Below are 22,319 nucleotides of genomic sequence, written 5' to 3' on the forward strand. Positions count from 1 at the left end.
TGAGCTCAATGCATGTTCTCCCCATGTTCAAGTGGGTTTCTTCCGGGTGGCCCGGGTGCCTTTCCACCACAGTCCAAAGACATGTGGTATAGGTGAATTGGGTAAGCTAAATTGTCCGTAGTGTATGTGTATGAATGAGTGTGTATGGATGCTTCCAAGTGATGGGTTGCAGCTGGAAGGGCATCCATTGCATAAAACATATGCTGGATAGGTTGGCGGTTCATTCCGCTGTGGCGACCCCGGATTAATAAAGGGACTAAGCCAAAAAGAAAATGAATAAATGAATGAATATTATATTATATTACGTTATATTATATTATATTATATTATATTATATTATATTACATTATATTATATTATATTATATTATATTATATTATATTATATTATATTATATTATGTTATATTACGTTATATTATATTATATTGTATTATATTATATTATATTATATTATATTATATTATGTTATATTACGTTATATTATATTATATTATATTATATTATATTATATTATATTACATTATATTATATTATATTATATTATATTATATTATATTATATTATATTATATTATATTATATTACATTATATTACATTATATTATATTATATTATATTATATTATATTATATTATATTATATTATATTGTTTACAGTGCTACATATCGAATTTGATTAGTTAAGTGACTAAATATTATTTATATATTATTTTTAGTTCAGGTACTGTATAAGGAAATTGTCTGAATTTTAATCATTTACATTAAATGAACACTATCAGTAGCTTACAATAAAACTGTGGATGTGAATAGAAACACTCCAGATATTCATTTACATGAAAAGGTGTTTGTGTGTGTTCAGTCGTAGTTTGAGCAGAAGGGCATTGTGGGAACTCTCAGCTGGGTGATTTTAAGGGTGATTGAACAGGGCAGAAATTCCTCTGTCAGACGCCAACACACACACACACACACACACACAAATGCACGCGCACACACACACACACACACACAAATGCACGCGCACACACACACACACAAAGACAAAGACACAAACACACTCGCAGACAGACAGAGGGGAGAACATGACAGCGAGATTGAACAAGATGATAGATGATCTCTCTGATTCACCCGCAGCACACATTTACTGGACCAGTAAAAAATCATACTCAAGCACTCCTATAATGGGCGCTTTAGGGGTTAAGATTTGTTTTTAGGGTCATGGTTAGAATTACGGTCATATGAAAGAACTGTAGATAACACTGTGTCATTGAATGTCCTCGCAAAGAGCTATAGTCTTTGGAAAGTCCCCACACATAAACCTAATGCAGGCCCATAGCCAGCCTGGTCAAGTGGTTCTATTTTTCTTAAAAAATTGACATTTTTTGCAGTTAAACGCCTCATTTATACTACTATTTAACTATAATATTCAAATTTTAAGAACTATTTTTGCTAAAATAGATTGTTGCATGGTCATAATAACCAAAACATTCATTCATTCATTCATTTTCTTGTCGATTAGTCCCTTTATTAATCCGGGGTCGCCACAGCGGAATGACCCGCCAACTTATCCAGCAAGTTTTTACACAGTGGATGCCCTTCCAGCCGCAACCCATCTCTGGGAAACATTCACACACACACACACACTCATACACTACGGACAATTTAGCCTACCCAATTCACCTGTACCGCATGTCTTTGGTCTGTGGGGGAAACCGGAGCACCCGGAGGAAACCCACGCGAAGGCAGGGAGAACATGCAAACTCCACACAGAAACGCCAACTGAGCCGAGGTTCGAACCAGTGACCCAGCGACCTTCTTGAGGAGACAGCACTACCTACTGCGCCACTGCCTCGCCATAAACAAAACAGTACATTTGAAAATTCGTGGATAACAATAATAGTCAAATTAGTATTCAAATTCATTTTAACATCAGTCGTTTTTGATGCTTGACAGCTTTTTATTGGTCAATGTTTTGTTCTGATTTAGAGTAAAGATTACCTGTAAAATTACTATTAAAATACAATAGTAAAAGATTACTTCACTCATTTAATTCAATTCAATTCATCTTTATTTTTATAGCGCTTTTACAATGCATATTGTGTCAAAGCAGCTTCACATAGAAGTTTATAGGGAATTAAAACAGTGTCTGTTCAGTTTTTAGAGTTTAAGTTCAGTTCAGTTTAGCTTAGTTCAGTGTGGTTTAAAATTCACTGCTGAGAGTCCAAACACTGAAGACCTATCTATCGATGCGCAGCTCTACAAGTCCCTAACTATGCAAAATTGAAGGATAAAAAACCTAGAGAGAAACCAGGCTCAGTTGGGCACGACCGTTTCTTCCATGGCCAAACGTCTTGTGCAGAACTGCAGTCTCGGTGCCGGAGGCTGAAGAACGCTGGACGTCAGGGAAGACTCATCTGTCCCTGGAGCATCACAGGAATAAGTCTCATGCTCTCCACAGCAGCTGCTCAGGAGAAGGCCTGGTCCAGGATTGTGGAAACCTTGGGATCATCTCTTCACAGGTCTTGGATTGCATCAGTGGCACTGCATAATTTCTATGGGGCTTGAGATGAGTATCCTCAGGTGGATATAGAGAATAAGGAGCATAATTAGCGGAGCTGCTGTTCATAGTGTATATAAACGAGATGCAGAAACCTGTGTGGAGCACATTCATGTATCATACCGCTAAGTGATGCACTGAGTGTAAGCTTTACTAAAAAAATAGGTCTTTAATCTAGTTTTGAATTGGGAGAGTGTGTCTGAGCCTCGGACATTATCAGGAAGGCTATTCCAGAGTGTAGGAGCCATAAATGAGAAGGCTAGACCTCCTTTACTTGACTTTGCTATTCTAGGTACTACCAGGAGCCCTGAGTTTTGAGATCTGAAAGAGCGAGTTGGATTGTAGCAAGACAGAAGGTTGGTTAGATAAACAGGAGCTAGATTATTTAAAGCTTTATAGGTGAGAAGCAATATTTTAAACTCAATACGAAACTTAACAGGCAGCCAGTGTAAGGAGGATAAAATTAGGGTGATATGATCATATTTTCTAGACCTGGTAAGAACTCTGGCAGCTGCATAGCTGTACTAGCTGAAGTTTGTTTATAGAGGATGCTGGGCAGCCAGCAAACAGTACATTACAGTAATCCAGTCTAGAAGTCATAAAAACATGAACTAGCTTCATCAGGTTGTGTTTTCTTGCACAGCTGGATGTTGAGTTACGTGCACTGGCCAAAACTGATCAACTGAAGTCACACTGAACATACACTGGATGTGTATACCTGTTTACCAAATGTACCTACACGTATAGTAAGATTTAATTTAGAAATAAAATATATAAAAAAATGCTAAATGATGTTCATCTGAACGTGTAAAAGTGCAGACAGGTTACTGTAATGGGTAGATTTAACTGTCAAAACTGTAAGGGCTAGATGTATAAGTAAGGGGTTAAGTTCAGGAGTAGAAAATATAGTTTAAACACAATACAAGTCTATGAAAAGTACACATAATTCACAGAAATCCATTGTATGTGTGTGCGTGTGCATGGGTGCTGAACCAGTCGAAACTTGAACCAGTGACTTTCTTGTTGTGAGGCGACAGTGCTAACCACTGAGCCACCATGCCATCTATTATTTTATTTATTTATTTATTTACTTTTCCAATGAAAATCCTTGTGGGGACATTTAATAAACATTTCTGTGTGGAGTTTGCATGTTCTCCCTTTGAGGGCATGGGTTACCTTTGGGTGCTCCGGTTTCCCACCACAGTCCAAAGACACGCACTATAGGTGAATTAAACAAGTTAAACTGTTCGTAGTGTATGTGCGTGAATGCAAGTGTGTATTGGTGTTTTACCAGTGCTAGGTTGCAGCTAGAAGGGCATTCGCTGCGTAAAACATATGCTGAATAAGTTAGCGGTTCATTCCTGTAGACTATCGATAAAAAAAAAAAAATTGCCTAAATGGGCTAATAATTTTCTCCTTATAATTGTGTTTAAAAAAAATTTAAATGCTTTTATTCTACTCTAAATAAAACAAATAAGACTTTCTCCAGAAGAAAAAATATTATCAGACATATTGTGAAAATTTCCTAAATGTTAAACATCATTTGGGAAATATTTAAAAAAGAAAAAAAAATTCAAAAGGGGGTTTAATAATTATATTATACATATATATATATATATATATATATATATATATATATATATATATATATATATATATATATATATATATATATATATATATTTATATATATATATATATATATATATATATATATATATATATATATATATATATATATATATATATTGTATCAAAAGAAAAACTAATAAAAATACTTAAGTACAACTTACATAAATATAACAGAGATAAGTAAACAGAGAAATAAACAGCCCTTTGTGTTTTTTTTGGGGAGTAACAGTAATCAGGTATTGAAATTGAACAATCAAACTTAAAATAACATTAACATCATCATTGCAAAATTAATGATATACAATAATATATAAAATATTAATTTATTGTTCAGCCCTAATACAAACAGCAGAACAATTGATTTTGTCCTTGTGCTGAGGTCGTGACCCTGATGATGTCACACCAAAAATGGCCGCTCTGAAAGCATGGTGAGTAAGCAATGTATGAAAGTCTCAGGATGTCTACTGAACAGGTTTGGTTCTGAGGAGTGGATACTGGTGAGCGAATGGTTTCTTTTAACATTTTGCTTTTAATAAATTTTCAGTGTGTTTTGGCAAGATGACATGGGATGTTGTTTTGGATTGTATTTGTATTGATCAAACAAACACAACAATCTATTAAATGGAGAAGCCTCGAAACAACTAAACCAATGCCTTTCGCAAAATGATTCACTGAAACCCATTGGCTCCGTTGTTTCGAAGCGTTGAAAGCTAAAATTCTCTCATTAAAAGTGTTCGAAACACTGAGGTAAATTTAGCTTTATACTCGCACATTCGGTCTTTCTCCCTAATAATATCTTTTCAGAAAGTAAGTCTAAACAGGCAAATAATATTAGCAGCTTAATACTATTAAAGTACAACATTGTTCAATAGAGGTAAAGTTGGTTTTATATTCGCACATTCGTTTATTGAAAAGTCTCTATTGTTTACCATGTTACTTTGAATATTCGAACGGAATTATCTTGCAAGGATGATATGAAAACAACCTTAACACTATTTATTTGACTGTAAACAGTGCTGTACTTTGATAGTTGTTGGCTGCTAATATGATTTCGCTATTTAAAGCTTGTAAATAATACTTTATAAAATTATATTATTAAGGGGAATGTGCGAATATAAAACCAACTTTACCTCTATCATTGTTCACAGTCAATTAAATAGTGCTAATGTTGTTTTAAAGTCATACTTAAATGCCATTTCTGACTAAATATTCGAAGTAGCAATTGGGGTGAAGTTGGATTTACACATATTCAGACTTTCCCCTTAATAATATCATTTCAGAAAAGTATTCATTGTAAATTCTAAATTGGGAAATCAGATTAGCAGCCAATGACTGTCAAAGTACAGCATTGTTCACAGTCAATTTAATAGTGCCAATGTTGTTTTGAAGTCATACTTGCATGCTATTTCTGACCGATTATTTAAAGTAGCCTGGTAAACAGTATAGGGATCGGGTCACAAGCTATTACGGACAAATATAGAAGTTGGTTTTATATTCGGATTTTCAGACATTCCCCTTAATAATATCATTTCAGAAAAGTATTCATTGCAAACTCTAAATAGCAAAATCATATAAGCAGCAAATGACTATCAAAGTACAACATTGTTCACAGTCAAATAAACAGTGTTAATGTTGTTTATAAGTCACACTTGCATGCTAATTCCGATTGAATATTCAAAGTAACATGGTAAACATTATAGAGACTTCTTAATGAACGAATGTGCGAATATAAAACCAACTTTACCTCTTTCGGACAAATGTGTGAATATAAATCCAAATTTACCTCAATGTTCAAAACCCCCTGTGATAAGGACAGCTGGTGGTTAAAATCATGGAAATGCAACAAAAACTCTTATTAGAATTGGCTTTTTTTCTTGTTTCCAAACAGTAATGATGTAACACAGCCTTGTTTACTGAAATCAAGTGACCTTGCCGATTTGATACTTGCAACCACTGATTCATAAAACAGCCATCACTACCAAGCACAATAACTATAAAGTTAATGTTAGAGGTAATGTTGGGTTTATATTTGCACGTTTGTACATTTAGCGGTCTCTATATTATAGAGGTAAATTTGGTTTTATATTCGCACATTCGTTCATTTAGAAGTCTCTATATTGTTTACCATGTTACTTTGAATATTGGATCGTAATTAGCATGCAAGTATGACTTGAAAACAACATTAACACTGTTTATTTGACTGTGAACAACAGTGTTGTACTTTGATAGTCATTGGTTGCTAATAGGATTTCGCAATTTAGAGTTTGCAAATAATACTTTAATGAAATTAAATTATTAAGGGGAAAGTCTGAAATGTGCGAATATAAAACCAACTTCTCTATCTCTATATTTGTTTACCACACTACTTTAAACATTCAGTCTGAATTAGCATGTAAGTATCAAGGTTAATATAGTAACGAAAAAGCAAAAACAAAAATTTAAAATAATTGTTGTTAACTAAAATAAAAATTAAAACGAGAGTTTTTTTTTTTAACTAACTAAAACTGTATTGTGTACATACAAAACTAACTGAAACTAACAAAAATTATCGAAAAAAACCTACTTTGTTTTCGTATTTGTAAATGTATTGGTATTGTCTTACTGTTAGCCGTTTAGAATTAAATCTAATCCACGATGCAGTTGTTCAACCCGTACGGCACCTCAGACTCCGTAGTCCTGCTGTCATTGGCCGGATCGAGCCGGTACTCCTCCAGTCATCCTTGCTGTTGCTCCAGTGACAAAAACAACGAGTAGACATGACAGCAGCACAGTGACAGCATTAAATACAGACACTTAAAACTATTACTTTAACACATTTGTGCCCAATAATGAGTTTTATTTCTGTATTGCGATCGTGAACGAATCTTTTTAACCAGATCTTCTAAGTGAACCAGTTGAACTAGTTCACCAAAACAAACTGAATCATTTAAAATGATTTGCATCTCCAGTAAGCACTTTTCCACAAGCTACTTACTTATTAACAAGCCTTATACCCCCCTCTGACTCTAAATAATCCAATATATACTCTCGTTCAGTTATTAGAACAGTAATGTTACACTGAGATCAAATTTGAGAAACGGTAAACTGATAATACTGCGCATGCGAGATTCAGTGAACCGAACACAAACAGTACATGACAGCCTGCTGTGACTGAACTAAACTTAAACAACAGCACCGCGGGTAAACTGAGAGCTTAAATGAGAGGATCTGGTGAAAAACATACGTTTATTTCAATACAGAAAGTTCTAATGTTATTTAAATAAGCGAATCATGCTTCAGCTGGGTTGCAAAACTTTACTATAAGGCATTTTTCAGATCATGGTGATGCTTTAACTGACTGAAATTACTATTGCTGACTACATAATTTCGGTATGTTGAGTCCAAACATCCGCGTTAAATATCTGAACTTTCCATCCTACTGTGTATCTAACCTCAGAGCAGCTTTGCACACATTGTACTCAGGGCTGCTTTCTTGTGGGCTTTTGTATTTGAATTTGAGGATGGGTAGATGGCAGTGGTAAATGATAGTGTTCATGTGTCCTCTAAATACAGGTTTTTAAAAAATGTATTGCTAAGTTTTTATTTTACAATATTTATTCTATTGATTTTGAATCTTGCACTTAACAAATATCCTTATTTAGAAAAAAAAAAACCCTAAATGAATACTGAAACTAATAAAAACTCAACTAAAACGAAGTAATTTCAAAACATAGAAACTAATAAAACTAGTAAATTTGTCTCGAAAAACTAATTAACTAACTGAATTTGAAAACAAAAAGTCCAAACGAAATAGAAACTAAAACTAATGAAAAATCCAAAACTATTATAACCTTGGTATATGCATTTAAAACAACCTTAGCACTATTTAAATCCCTCTAACAATGTTGTACTTTGATAGTCATTGGCTGCAAGAAAACTAGAGTCACTGTGCAAATCGAAACCCTGATCATGAGGAAATCTGCATTTATTGTGAAGTGAATTTGACCTGCGAATGAAAAGAGTTAATTCAAAATGTACATGCGTCTATTTACATGCGAATAGCATGATTTAGTGTGGTTCGAACCATAGGGGACGTACTGCTTTTTTTTTTTTTTACACTATTACTGTTTATTATTGAGGTAAAGTTGGTTTTATATTTGCACAGTCAGACTTTCTCCTTAATATCATTTCAGCAAAGTATTCTTTGTAAATTCTAAATCGTGAAATCCGATTAGCAGCCAATGATTATCAAAGTACAACATTGTTGTTTTGAAGTCTTACAAAAATTTTAGACTTAATATTGAAATTAATGTAGTAAACAGTATAGGGACCCTTAAAATGAACGAATGTGCGAATATATAACCAACTTCACCTTAATTTCAAACCTCAGTAGACCAATCACAACAGACTGGGCCAGATCTGACCAATCAGAGCAGAGCAGGCTTGTATAGAGGAGGGGTTTTACAAGAACAATTCTTCGATCAAACGAATCTTCGAGACTTTATCCTGTGAATAAATATTTGCTCTCTGTGCTGTATCAATGTTCTGTGGTAGTAGTGGTGGTGGATGGTAGTTTGCTATAAGAGTATCGTAGTTAGAACCATAGGGGTGCATTGATATACCCCTACTGTATATTATGAAAAAAATCAACAAAATAAACCTGTTAAACTGCATAATGGGGTTGTCACGGTGGCGCAGTGAGTAGCGATGTTGCCTCACAGCAAGAAGGTCGCTGGGTCAGTTGACGTTTCTGTGTGGAGTTTGCATGTTCTCCCCATATTCGAGTGGGTTTTCTCCGGGTGCTCCTGTTTCCCCCACAAGTCCAAACACATGAGCAATAGGTGAATTGGGTAACATAAATTGTCCGTAGTGTATGTGTGTGAATGAGTGTATGGAAGTTTCCCAGTGATGGGTTACAGCTGGAAGGGCATCCATTGCGTAAAACATGCTGGATAAGTTGGCGGTTCATTCCGCTGTGGCGATCCCTGATTAATAAAGGGACTAAGCCAAAACGAAAATAAATGAACTGTATAATGGGACACCTAAAATAGTTCATATGTTATGTATGAGTAGTCTAGTGATTATGTTTAGCGCTGAATGCTACATGTCATTTGATACTTATTGTTGTTTTAGTGACGGATTGTGAATTTGACTGCTGTGTGTAGCGCCGGATGTTATATATGATTAGTTGTGGGACTGTGGTCAGCTTGAACTCCAGACATAATAATTATGAATGAAATAGAGTGCTGTTATACAGACGTCTCTCTCTCTTTGTGTGTGTGTGTATTTGTGTGTGCGTGTGTGTGTGTGTTAAGGATATTATTGCTGCTTAAGATTTGTTGCTGTTGCAATGTAGAGCACTAAAATCCTGAGTTGAATGTATTACCACACACACACACACACACACACACACACACACTTATCCAGAAAGACGTGATTTATCTGTCTATTAGCTCCATCAGTAATGTGAAGGGAAACAGACAGCTGTGTGTGTGTGTGTATGGAGCAGTAAAGCTGCTGGACGGGCTGGCTGAAGGTGTTTTCCTGATGTGTATTTTATGTCCAGCTGAATAAAGAAATCACAGGAAGACTGAAGGTTTTGGGGCTCAAACGGCTTAAAAGCGTATTTCTTCATCTCCGCATTTCGAAGCTGCTCAGAGGAGTCAGTATTTCACTGACAGGTTCATTAGCTGCTCTTATGAAGTGCATTAATTACCAATATGAATCTTTTTATTAAAAAGTAGAGTTAAGTCTTTGTAAAATCTGTGACATTGTTGATTATTTGCATTGCATGTGTCGTAAACACTGGAATTAATGTCATTATTTACTTTATTAGTTGTTTTTTTTTTTTTTCTTCAAAAATTTGTTTTTGTATATGTGTTTGATGCCAAATGCATTAATGTATTGATTCAAGCACGTGATTGGATCAGATTTGGAATCATAAAATAAACTGATTTATTTCCTAGTTGTTTATTGAATGACAATATTACTAGCCACCTTAAATGTATTTAGTTTTATTTTGTTTTATGTGTAGAATAACATTGTTTTGTGTGTACAATAATGCGAACATCATGCACAAATTAATGAATATAATGAGTATTTGTTCAAGCATATTATTGAATCATAATTTTGAATCATTGAATCAAACCGAATCCCGCGCATGAATTGTTCAGAATCTTTTTTTTTATTGTAAAGCAGAGATGCTTTTTTTCCTGAAATAAATATTTAGGATCTCTAAAATCCAAAGTATTCTTATATCAAAAGTCTTTAAATAGTCTATTTACTTTTTCTATTGAATAACTTCTAGTTTTCCATAACTTTTTTCAAGGTCATTATGCTGTGTATGACTCTGTATGTGACTAATAACATTTGAATTTGAATTATACATGGTACACTTTTTTTTAAATCAAATGTTTATCAAAGGCGGCAACACCAAGGCTCCAAAAAAACTAATTTATTAAATTAAAAATGCTTACACAAAACACTTTTTAAAAAAATAAAACACTTATTGTCAATATTTAGTTTATATATATATGTGTGTATGTATGTATATATATATATATATATACAYACACACACACACACACACACACACACACACACACACACACACACACACACACACACACACACACACACACACATATTCATACATTTTACGGGGCACTGTTTGCAAAGTCTTATTTATTTTAGTCTGGTTGGAATAAAAGCAGATTATTATTATTATTATTATTATTATTATTATTATTATTAATAATAAAGTACAATATTACTAGCCACCTAGTAATTTAATGGATAGTAATTAATACATTTTTATTTTTTATTATTTTTTTTATATTTTTTATAATTATAATTTATAATTATAATTATATTTTTTATTTTATAATTTTATAATTATTTTTTTATTATTTGTATTTGTTTTTTTTAAGTTTTTAAAGTTTATAAAATAATAAACTGTTATTATTTTAATTTAATTGTTTTGTATATTTTTTCATTGTATTTTTTTATTTATTTTTTATTTTTTTATTAATTATTTTATTTTTTTGTCATTTTTTCTCATTTTTTATGTTATAAATGTTTGTGAATGTTTTGTGTTTAATTTTTTAAAATTTTTATTGCTGTATTTTTTGTTCATTTTTAAATTTAATTTGATTTAATTTGTATTATATTGTATTTTATTATTTGTATTATACATAATATAATACATATTATTCTTTTGTATTTTTATTTCATTTTTATTTTATTTTAATTTTTTTTATTATTTTAATTAATTTATTTATTTTTTATTTTAATTATTTTTTTAATTGTTATTTATTTTGTTATTTTGTATTATATTTTATTTTTTTATTTCACTTTTTGTTTTATCTTAGTTGGTTTTTATTTTATTTTATTATTATTTTTATTATTTTATTTTATTGGCTACAGAGCAAACCACGGTTTGCCTAAGTAACCTAGTTAGGGCTTTAAATTAAACTTTAATCTGAATACTAGTATCTTGCAAAATAACTACTAAAATATTATTTAAACAGGAGGTCTAATAATTTTGACTTCAGCTAGTTATATCAGTACTATATGTCTGTGTCATCCAGAAATAGTAAGCAGATAAATACTAATCTTACATTCACTACCAACCTCTCAAAACAACTGAGAAATATTCACAGATTGACTACACACACACACACCACACACACACACACTCATGACTACACTTGACACATTCACACATGAGTTGTTAGAAGAGTGTGAAGGAGACTGGATGAGTCTGGCCAGTGTTAAACACCCCCCCACACACACACTCACTCAAGCCCACAGAGAAAACAGATCTTCACACCCGCATGAGGACATTAGAGATAATCAAGAGAACGAGGAGCTCAAATGTTTGCTTTGACCTGAGAATATGGCAGATGGCAGCATCTAACACACATTCTGTGAGCGCTACTCTTCACCTACATGAAGAATAACAACAAGCTGTCAAGCACACACATAATGACATGATCTTATTATGTGGAGCTGGGCTTTTTACTGGTGCATGTTGGGCATTTGCACACGTTCTTATCTCTGCATTGGGTAGCAATCATTTATTTAAAGGAAATGTAGAACAATGCAGTGTGCCTCAGGGATTGTCAAATGATTGTTAATTATGTTGTTATAAATTAGGGCGACACTTTGACTAAGTAGTTAGCACTGTTGCCTCACAGCAGAAGGTTATTCTGTGTGGAGTTTGCATGTTCTCCCTGTGCTTGCGTGGGTTTGCTCCGGTTTCCCCCACAGACACATGCACTATTGGTGAACTGAATGAACTAAATTGGCTGTAGAGTATGAGTGTAAATGAGTCTATGAGTGCTTCCCAGTACTGGGTTGCAGCTGAAGGGGCATCTGCTGTGTAAAACATGCTGGATGCTCTGGTTTCCCCCCACAAACACGTGCGCTATAGGTGAATTGAAAAAACTAAATTGACCGTAGTGTATGATTATATGTGAGTGTGTGTATGGGTGTTTTCCAGTACTGTGTCGCTGCTGGAAGGGCATCCGCTGTGTAAAACATGCTGGAATGGATAGCGGTTCATTCCGCTGTGGTGACCCCTGAAATAGAGACTAAGCCGAAGGAGAATGAATAAATTTTCTGTATTAAAAATAATAAAATTTATTTAATTTATTTGTTGATCAATTTATAATAATAATAATAATAATAATAATATTTATTATTATTATTATTATTATTATTATTATTATTATCATTTTTTTATTATTATCCTCATCATTCATCATCACCTCAATTTATTTATAAATGTATATATCAGTTTATAAATTATTATTATTATTAATATTATTATTATTAATTATTATTATTATTATTATTATTATTATTATTATCATCATCATCATCATCATTCATCATTATTCATCATCATCATCATTATCAATATTATTTTTATTAAAATTATTATTATTCATTTGTATTTATTTATTTATTTATTTATTTATTCATTTATTATTATTATTATTATTATTTATTATTATTATTATTATTATTATTATTATTATTATAATTAACCTATTATTATTATTATTATTATTTATTATTTTATTCATTATTATTATTATTCATTATTATTATTATTATTATTATTTATTATTATTATTATTATTCATTATTATTATTATTATTTATTATTATTATTCATTATTTTATTATTATTATTATTATTATTATTATTATTATTATTATTATTATTATTATTATTATTATCATTAATATTCATCATCATCATCATCATTTTATTATTATTATTATTATTATTATTATTATTATCATTATTATCATTATTATAAATGTATTTTTCAACTTTTCTGAAACTGAAGTTGCAGGTAAAAATCCCTGTGCTGGCATATCCTGCAGTATTTCTGTATGACTAATGAATGTGAGTAAATGAGCCGCTTCTCTCTGTCCTGATTCTCCACAGTCTTGAGGAAAACGTTTGAGCAGGAGCCCTTGGGGAAGGAAGTGTCACTCGAACAGGAAGTGCTGCTGCAGTGCCGCCCACCCGAGGGCATACCACCTGCTGAGGTACACACACACACACACACACACACACACACACACACACACACACACACACACACACAGTATGCACTCCCTAACCCACACACAGAGATTTCTCACTTGTGCCAATAATGTACTCCACATATCAGCTTTGCCTATAGGTAATTGGTGAATGTATTGATATACAGTTGAAGTCAGAATTATTCGCCCCCCTGTACATTTTTCCCCAGTTTCTGTTTAACAGAATTTTTTTTTAACACAAACTCTGAACATTATAGTTTTAATGTCTAATTTTAAATAACGGATTTCTTTTATCTTTGCCATAATGACAGTAAATAATATTTGACGTGATATTTTTCAAGACTTTAATATTCAGCTTAAAGTGACCTTTAAAGGCTTTAAGGTGCAGTAGGTGCTCTGCCTAAATGCTAACCGGTTATCATAATATCTTTCAAATACAATCCCTCCTCTGTCATCCAAAGCCACACCTTCTGAAATCATGGACGCACACTTTAAAGATGACAGACACCCTAGATCAGAGATGTCAAACTCAATTCCTGGAGGGCCGCAGCCCTGCACAGTTTAGTTCCAACCCTAATTAAACACACCTGATCAAACTAATTGAGTCACATCAATCTCTCGCCAAAAGATTTCAGTGGCTGAACAACACATCCGTGCATATAACTAGTTCATAACAACAATCTATCAGCTTTGCGTGAAGCTTAACATTACTGAAAGAAATCCTTCGGCCATGGTCCTTCTTCCTCCAGCATGCTAAAGTAACTCCAATATTGATTCAAGATTTGTTTTACCGCTGTCACTTGTGTACACATTACCACGGCACTAATGAACGCGCATCAACGGATCTGCATGAACAGCGGTGCGCAGTTGTGCCAATCTACATTTGCTTATCAGAACTATGGGAATTATCAGCAAGACTAATTTTAATCTGAGGAACATTTTGTAGTCTTATGCCTCAGAATATAAAAATACATATAAACACATTTTGATCCTTTACTTTAATCATTACTATTGGAATGTGAAGTAACTTTCAACCAGCGCAACAAAAAATGCTTCTGATAAAGATCACTTACTGCACCTTTAACTAGGTTAATCAGGCAAGTTAGGGTAAGCAAGTTAGGCGAGCAATTGTTTAACAGCGGTTTGTTCTGTAGACAATCGGAAAAAATATTGCTTAATTTAAACTTTTTTTTTTTTTTTTTTTTTTTTTTTTTTATTAATATACGAAAGTGAGAATATACAATCACAGTATGTTAACAAGAAATTGAAGAGACAAAAAGAGCAACAATTTTGGAAAAAGAAACAACAACAGATAACAAAAAAAATAAACAAACAAACCAAAAAAACAGGAGGGGTAAATACATTACACGTTAAAGAAAAAGATTATATAATTTACAAATTTCAGTTGTTTTTTAAGCCTTTTTTGTAAAAGAGTTAGACACTGTTTCAAAGTAATACTACATTTCAGTAAGCAAAATATAAAAAAAAGGTTTTTGGTTTGAAAATTTACATTTATGGATATAAAATTTTGTTAATAAGACAAGAAGATTAAGAAAATATGTTTTCTTTTTATGTAAAGCCCCCGTTCCATAATCAACAAAACCAAACAAAACATTCTCCCACAGCAAGGAAAATTCCTCATCAACATTCTCAATTATAAAAAGCTTAATTTAAACTCCGCGAACCAGGTACCTGGTCTGTGATGTCATCGACTTTCCCTTTAAGATTTAAAGGCCTAGCATTGCACCAGACCCCCGTAAATGGTTTTGTTTGAAAGTGTAGAATCTATATTTTATGCACATATGCATCACTTTGGTTTTATTTTACTGTACAAAAGTTATTTACACTTAAATACACAGTATTTTGGATACCCGAGCTGGGTATTGAACATTGGTTCATTTTCATATTTTTCATATGACACATGTACAAGTTATAGCTCAAATGAAAGCTCTTGCCGTTGCTCATGCGGTTCTAGCATGAATTATATTCACATATCAAACAGTTGTCGAATGAATCGCGGTGTTTCCATGGTGCAGAAGTGAAAACAATACATTTATGATCAATAAGCAGCCCCAGATAGCACAGACAGCTGTCATCTCTTACCTTACGCTGTGTGCTTAAGGGCCGTTTCTCCTCTGTTTTGAGGTGATGTGCATAAGTAATCCTTTTATATGTCTGACGTGGTCCAAACACAGTGAATTATGTTTGATCAAACAAAAGAATAGTGAAATATGAAAACAATGGTCAGTCCCTGTGGCTTGTACAGCACCTCTCATCAGTTGGAATACAATAACTTTTGCATAGATTATGGTAGAGACATTTTACTGTTTTCCTATGATTACAGACATTTGCAGGAACCACCAAAATTAATTACAGCACGCTAGACCACACAGAACCTAAAAGGTACACTGTCAAATTTGAGTTTATAAAAAAAAAAAAAGCGCCTCTTTTTTTTAGGTGTTTATTATAACAAAGACATTATATAGAGTTATTTTAAACACTTTCAATTGTGTTTTATGAAAATTCAAAGGGTTTTCTTTAAAATGATACCAAATTTTTGCATTTACACCTCTGCATGTGTTTGGGTAGGCAAAATCCAGGCGGAAATCCTAAAATAACAGCAGAGATTAACTGGTTAAGGGGGCTAATAATATCGTCCTTAAAATGGTTTGTAAAAAAAATCTAAAAACTGCTTTTATTCCAGCCAAAATAAAACAAATAAGACTTTCTCCAGAAGAAAAAATATTCTAGGAAATACTGTGAAAAATTCCTTGCTCTGTTAAACATCATTTCTGAAATAATTCATAGGAGGGCTAATAATTCTGACTTCACCTGTTTAAAGACTGTATTATTGCCGAAAAGACAATTGCAGCTAAAAGTAAGATCCTGTATTTCAGCGTGGCTTGTTTTGAGAGTAAAAGCTGAAGCGTCTGCAGCACTGCTGAGCGATGAAGCAGATAAGCAGAGTGTGGATGTGTGTGTTTCTGCGCAGCGTGAGTCAGTGTCTGAGGGGTTATTCAGGTTAGCACATCTTCTCTCAATAACACTGCACTGCTTTTACTGCGTTTGGAGCAAACCGTACACACTTAAATAAATGCACATTTCAAAGCACTTCACGGGACCTTTAATCAGTGGTGGAAAGAGTTCTAAAAAATCATGCTTAAGTTAAAGTACCATTACTTGCACAAAAATGTAGTGCGAGTAGAGTAAAAGTATCTGTTGTAAATATTACTCAAAGTATGAGTAAAAAGTAGGCATTTTAAAAGTACTCGAGAGTAGTGAGTATTACGCCATAAAAAGTCGTTTTGCATTTACATGCAGTTTGTGCAGTGATGTGTAAACGTAACATTCTGTAGTGCATTTAGTAATCTTCCTATATTGGTTTGTTCCTTCCAACTTTCTTCCATTGCTTGTTTGTTCTGTCCTTCATTCTTTAATTTGTTTGTTCCTTCATTCATTCTGTCCTTCCGTTGTTCCTCCCTTCATTTGTTTGCTCATTCATATTTTTGTTCCTCCCTTCATTTGGTCTTTTGGTCTTTTGTTCATTCGTTCGTTCCTTTCTCAGTTTGTTCAGTTCTTCCTTGAATCCTTACTTCATTCATTTGGTCTTTCGTACGTTTGTTCGTTCGTTCATTTTTATTTTTGTTCATTTCTTCATTAGGCTCTTTGTTCATTCCTTCCTTTAATTATTTGTTCATTCCTCCATTCCTTTGGTCCTTCCTTCATTCCTCCCTTCATTTGTTCGCTTATTCATTCGTTCTTTTATTCATAATTTTGTTCCTTCCCTCATTATGTCCTTTGCTTGTTCGTTCGTTCCTTCCTTAGTTTGTTCAGTCCTTCCTTCATTCATTTGGTCCTTCCTTCCTTCATTAGTTCAGTCCTTCCTTCGTTTGGTCCTTCCTTCCATTTTTCTTTCGTTCCATTTAGTGATTGTTTAAGGAGGCTGTTTGGTGATTTCAGTCATCATACAGTCAACATCCTTTTTATATTATTATTATTATTTTTGTTTTTTTTTTACAGTCGACATCTATTTTCTCATCAGTGACATCCAGTCTATTAAAAGACTGTGCGTCAATGTGTGTAAATATTTTGAACATTTTTTGGACATTTTTAATGCTTCTTACAGGTGTGCTGCATTTATAAAGCGCCCATGTGTTGATGTTGTTCAGTATCATGTAATTTACTTTCTATGTGCGATTTGATTAGACAGGAGTCACAGGACTGATTTTTCTACTTTAGCCAATCACCAAAGACAAGAAAGAAATGAAGTAGTGACCGCAGGTTGAAGGAAAGTAGTGGAGTAAAAGTACCGATACTGCACTAAAAATGTACTCAAGGAAAAGTAAAAGTACACATTTTTAAAACTTCTTAGTAAAATAATATTTCTGAGAAAAACTACTCAATTACAGTAATTTAAGTATTTGTAATTAGTGACTTTACACCACTGCCTTTAATCGATGTTTGATGTTATTTCTACTGAACCATTAAGAGAGGGCGGGAGATTGAGTAGCTCCTCCTCTTTAAAAAAAAATAGCCAATAGCAATTTGTTTTTCTCATAGCTCTGCAAGTGGTTGAGCTCAAGCACTTCAAATGAAAAACAAATGACAAGGGCAGGGCATGTCAGATACTAAAGAGCATTTGATTGGTCAGAAGATTTGATGAGAAACTGAAATATCTCATTCGTTCTTTTTTTTTATTTTTTTTATTTTATTTATCTGGGGTCGCCACAGCGGAATAAACCGTCACCTTATCCTGCACATATTTTACACAGCAGATGCTTTTCCAGCTGCAAGCCATTACTGGAAAGCATCCATACACACTCATTCACACTCATACACTACGGACAATTTAGCTTCCCCAATTCACCTATAGTGAGTGCATGTCTTTGGACTGTGGTGGAAACCGGAGCACCTGGAGGACACACTGGTCAACATGGGGAGAACATGCAAACTCCACACAGAAATGCCAACTGACCCAGCCGGTGCTCGAACCAGTGGACTTCTTGCTGTGAGGCGATCGTGCTGCCCACTGCGCCACCTTGATGCCCGAATGATATAATAATTTCATTTTTTTTTTAATTAGTTTTAATAATCTATTTAAATGAAAACTAATCATTTTTACTCAGAAATTAAATGAAAACGATAAAACTGTGGACAGTTTGTGATCGTGTAATATAAATAACATCCTGGCTGTTTGTTGTGAAAGCACTGCTGTGAACTTGAAGATCTCATTCAGACATTCATGAAAAATGACCTTCAGACTCGCTAATAAATATCTTTGAATTACTGGAAATGTGAAGTTAGTTCTGAGAAAAGCTTGGCTATAATCTGAGTGCATGTTGCACATTTAATATAATGCAATACTTTTTATCAGAAAAAAAAGAATGCACTGAATCAGATACAGCAAAATCAGCCAGTAAAGCAATTAACTAATATGTATGTATGTACTGTATGTACTGTATGTATGTATGTATGTATGTATGCATGCGTGCGCGCGTGCGTGTGTGTGCGTGTGCGTGTGTGTGTGTATATCTATATATATATATATATATATATATATATATATATATATATATATATATATATATATATATATATATATATATATATATATAAATAAATATATATATATATATATATATATATATATATATATATATATATATATATATATATATATATATATATATATATATAAATATATATATATAAACATATACAACCAGATCTGCCAAAAATAATAATGTATTTTAAATTATTTATCTAATTATTGTATATTAATATAACGTACACCTAATGGTTTTTACCATCTAACAAATCATATTATATTTGAAATTATTTATAACTATCTAATTATTATACATTTATTTATTCATTATTTTATTTAGTATTTTACACTCTCCATCCACTTTATTAAGTACACCTACCTTGTTGGACCCCTATTTGCCTTCAGAACTGCCTCAATCCTTTGTGGAATGGATTCAAGAAGGTGCTGGAAGTATTCCTCAGAGATTTTGCTCCATATTGACATAGCATCACGCAGTTGCTGCAGATTTGTCGGCTGCACATTCATTATGTGAATCTCCCGTTCCACCACATCCCAAAGGTGCTTTATTGGATTGAGCTCTGGTGACTGTGGAGGCCATTTGAGTACCGTTATCTCATTGTCATGTTTGAGAAACCAGTCTGAGATGATTAACTCTTTATGACATGGTGCGTTATCCTGCTGGAAGTAGCCATCAGAAGATGAGTACACTTTGGTCATAAAGGGATGGACATGGTCAGTAACAATACTCAGGTAGGCTGTGGCATTGACACGATGCTCACTTGGTACTAATGGACACAAAGTGTGCCAATAAAATCTCCCCCACACCATTACACCACCACCAGCAGCCTGAACTGTTGATACAGGGCAGGATGGATACATGCTTTCATGTTGTTGGCGCCAAATTCTGACCCGACCATCCGAATGTCTCTACAGAAATCAAGACACTTCAGACCAGGCAATGTTTTTCCAATCTTCTATTGTCCAATTTTGGTGAGCCTGTGTGAATTGTAGCCTCAGTTTCCTGTTCTTAGCTGACAGGAGTGGCACCCGGTGTGGTCTTCTGCTGCTGTAGCCCATCCGCCTCAAGGTTGGACGTGTTGTGTGTTCAGAGATGCTCCTCAGCAGACCTCAGTTGTGGTTATTTGAGTTACTGTTGTCTTACTATCAGCTAGAACCAGTCTGGCCATTCTCCTCTGAACTCTGGCATCAACAAGGCATTTGTGCTCACAGAACTGCCGCTCACTAGATATTTTCTCTTTTTCTGACCATTCTCTGTCAACCATAGAGATGGCTATGTGTGAAAAATCCCAGTAGATCAGCAGTTTCTGAAATACTCAGACCAACCCGTCTGGCACCAACCACCATGCAACATTCAAAGTCATTTAAATCACCTTTCTTCCCCATTCTGATTCTCGGCTGCATTGAGTTGCTGCCATGTGATTGGCTGGTTAGAAATTTGCATTAACGAGCAGTTGGACAGGTGTACCTAATAAAGTGGCCAGTGAGTGTATGTCATTAATATGTATGAAAATGTAAACTGTACTAGCAGTTATTTAGAAAAGAAAAACTCAGTCATGGAGTATCCAGAAGTGTTTAATTTGATTCCTTCATGAGGTAATCTTTTCTATACACACATCTCTGATTTTTCAGTTTTGACCGGTTATTCTACAGAGTGCACATTTTTACACTGTGTGTATGTGTGTGTTGTAAATGGTCTTGTGTGTCTGTCATCACGCGTGTGTGAAGAGCCGTCAGAGTCGTTTCTGCTCCTGACTTTGACCCAGAGGTTGAGGTTTCCCAGAAGACCCGTAAACGACAGCTGCGGCTCCCAGAGGACACACACACTCACTCACACACACACGCACACACTCAAGCACACACATTTACGACACTCAAACACACCATAGATGCTGGGATACACACATACAGGCAGAAACACACACATCATAGATACGGGCGCAGTCATACAGGCAAACACACACACCCACACAGACAAACAAACGCAAACCATAGACACAGGCACACACTCACAACATTAGCACACACAGTTAGACACACACCATAGAAACAGGAAACGAACACACACATGCATTCACACACAGACACAAGCGCACACACCTAAACAAGCACTACACACAACATTGGCACATATGCATACACACTTACACATGCACACACACACATATACAGACAGACAGACACACACCACACACCTACCTTAAACACAGGCGCACACTCATCTACACACAACATTAGTACATATGCATACACATTTACACAGACACACACATACAGACACATAAACACGCACGCACACACACACACACACACCACAGACACATGCAAACACATAGATACAGACAGATACACACAAACACACACAAACCATAGACACAGGCAAACACACACACACACACACAATCACATACAGTATATACACACACACAATCACATACAGTACATACACACACACACACACATACACACACACACCATAGACACATGCAAACACACACAGAATGACAGGTAGACACACACACTCTCTCTCTCTCTCTCTCTCTCTCACACACACACACACACACACTCACCATAGACAAAGACATATACACACACACACACACACACACACACACTATAGACAAAGGTAAGCACATACATACAGACAGATAGACACACAATCACACACACACACACAGCATAGACACAGGCAAACATATACAGTACATACACAAACACACACACACACACACCATAGACACATGCAAACACATACATACAGACAGATAGACACACAATCACACACACACACACACAACATAGACACATGCAAACACATACATACAGACAGATAGACACTCTCTCACACACACACACACACACACACACACACACACACACACACACACACACACACAGATACAGACAGATAGACACACACACACACACACAGATACAGACAGATAGACACACACACACACACACACACACACACACATATCATAGACACAGGAAAACACACCCACACCATAGACACAGGCACATA

At 34.1% G+C, this 22,319-nt stretch overlaps 1 protein-coding gene across 11 annotated transcripts in view; it reads left to right on the forward strand.

Annotated features, from left to right (window-relative positions):
• The window catches only part of unc5ca (unc-5 netrin receptor Ca), a 467,777-nt gene that overhangs the window by 274,005 nt on the left and 171,453 nt on the right, over window positions 1-22,319 (forward strand). For 7 of the 11 annotated variants that reach the window (XM_073951925.1, XM_073951920.1, XM_073951922.1 and 4 more), the window contains one exon: window positions 13,628-13,731. In XM_073951925.1, the coding sequence (XP_073808026.1) occupies window positions 13,628-13,731 (104 nt within the window). Of the gene's footprint in view, window positions 1-4,556; window positions 4,683-13,627; window positions 13,732-22,319 lie in introns of those variants that run through there. The other 4 variants (XM_073951931.1, XM_073951929.1, XM_073951930.1 and 1 more) reach the window with 2 other exon arrangements.

This window comes from Danio rerio, chromosome 5, assembly GCF_049306965.1.
Source record: "Danio rerio strain Tuebingen ecotype United States chromosome 5, GRCz12tu, whole genome shotgun sequence".
NCBI lineage: Eukaryota > Metazoa > Chordata > Actinopteri > Cypriniformes > Danionidae > Danio > Danio rerio.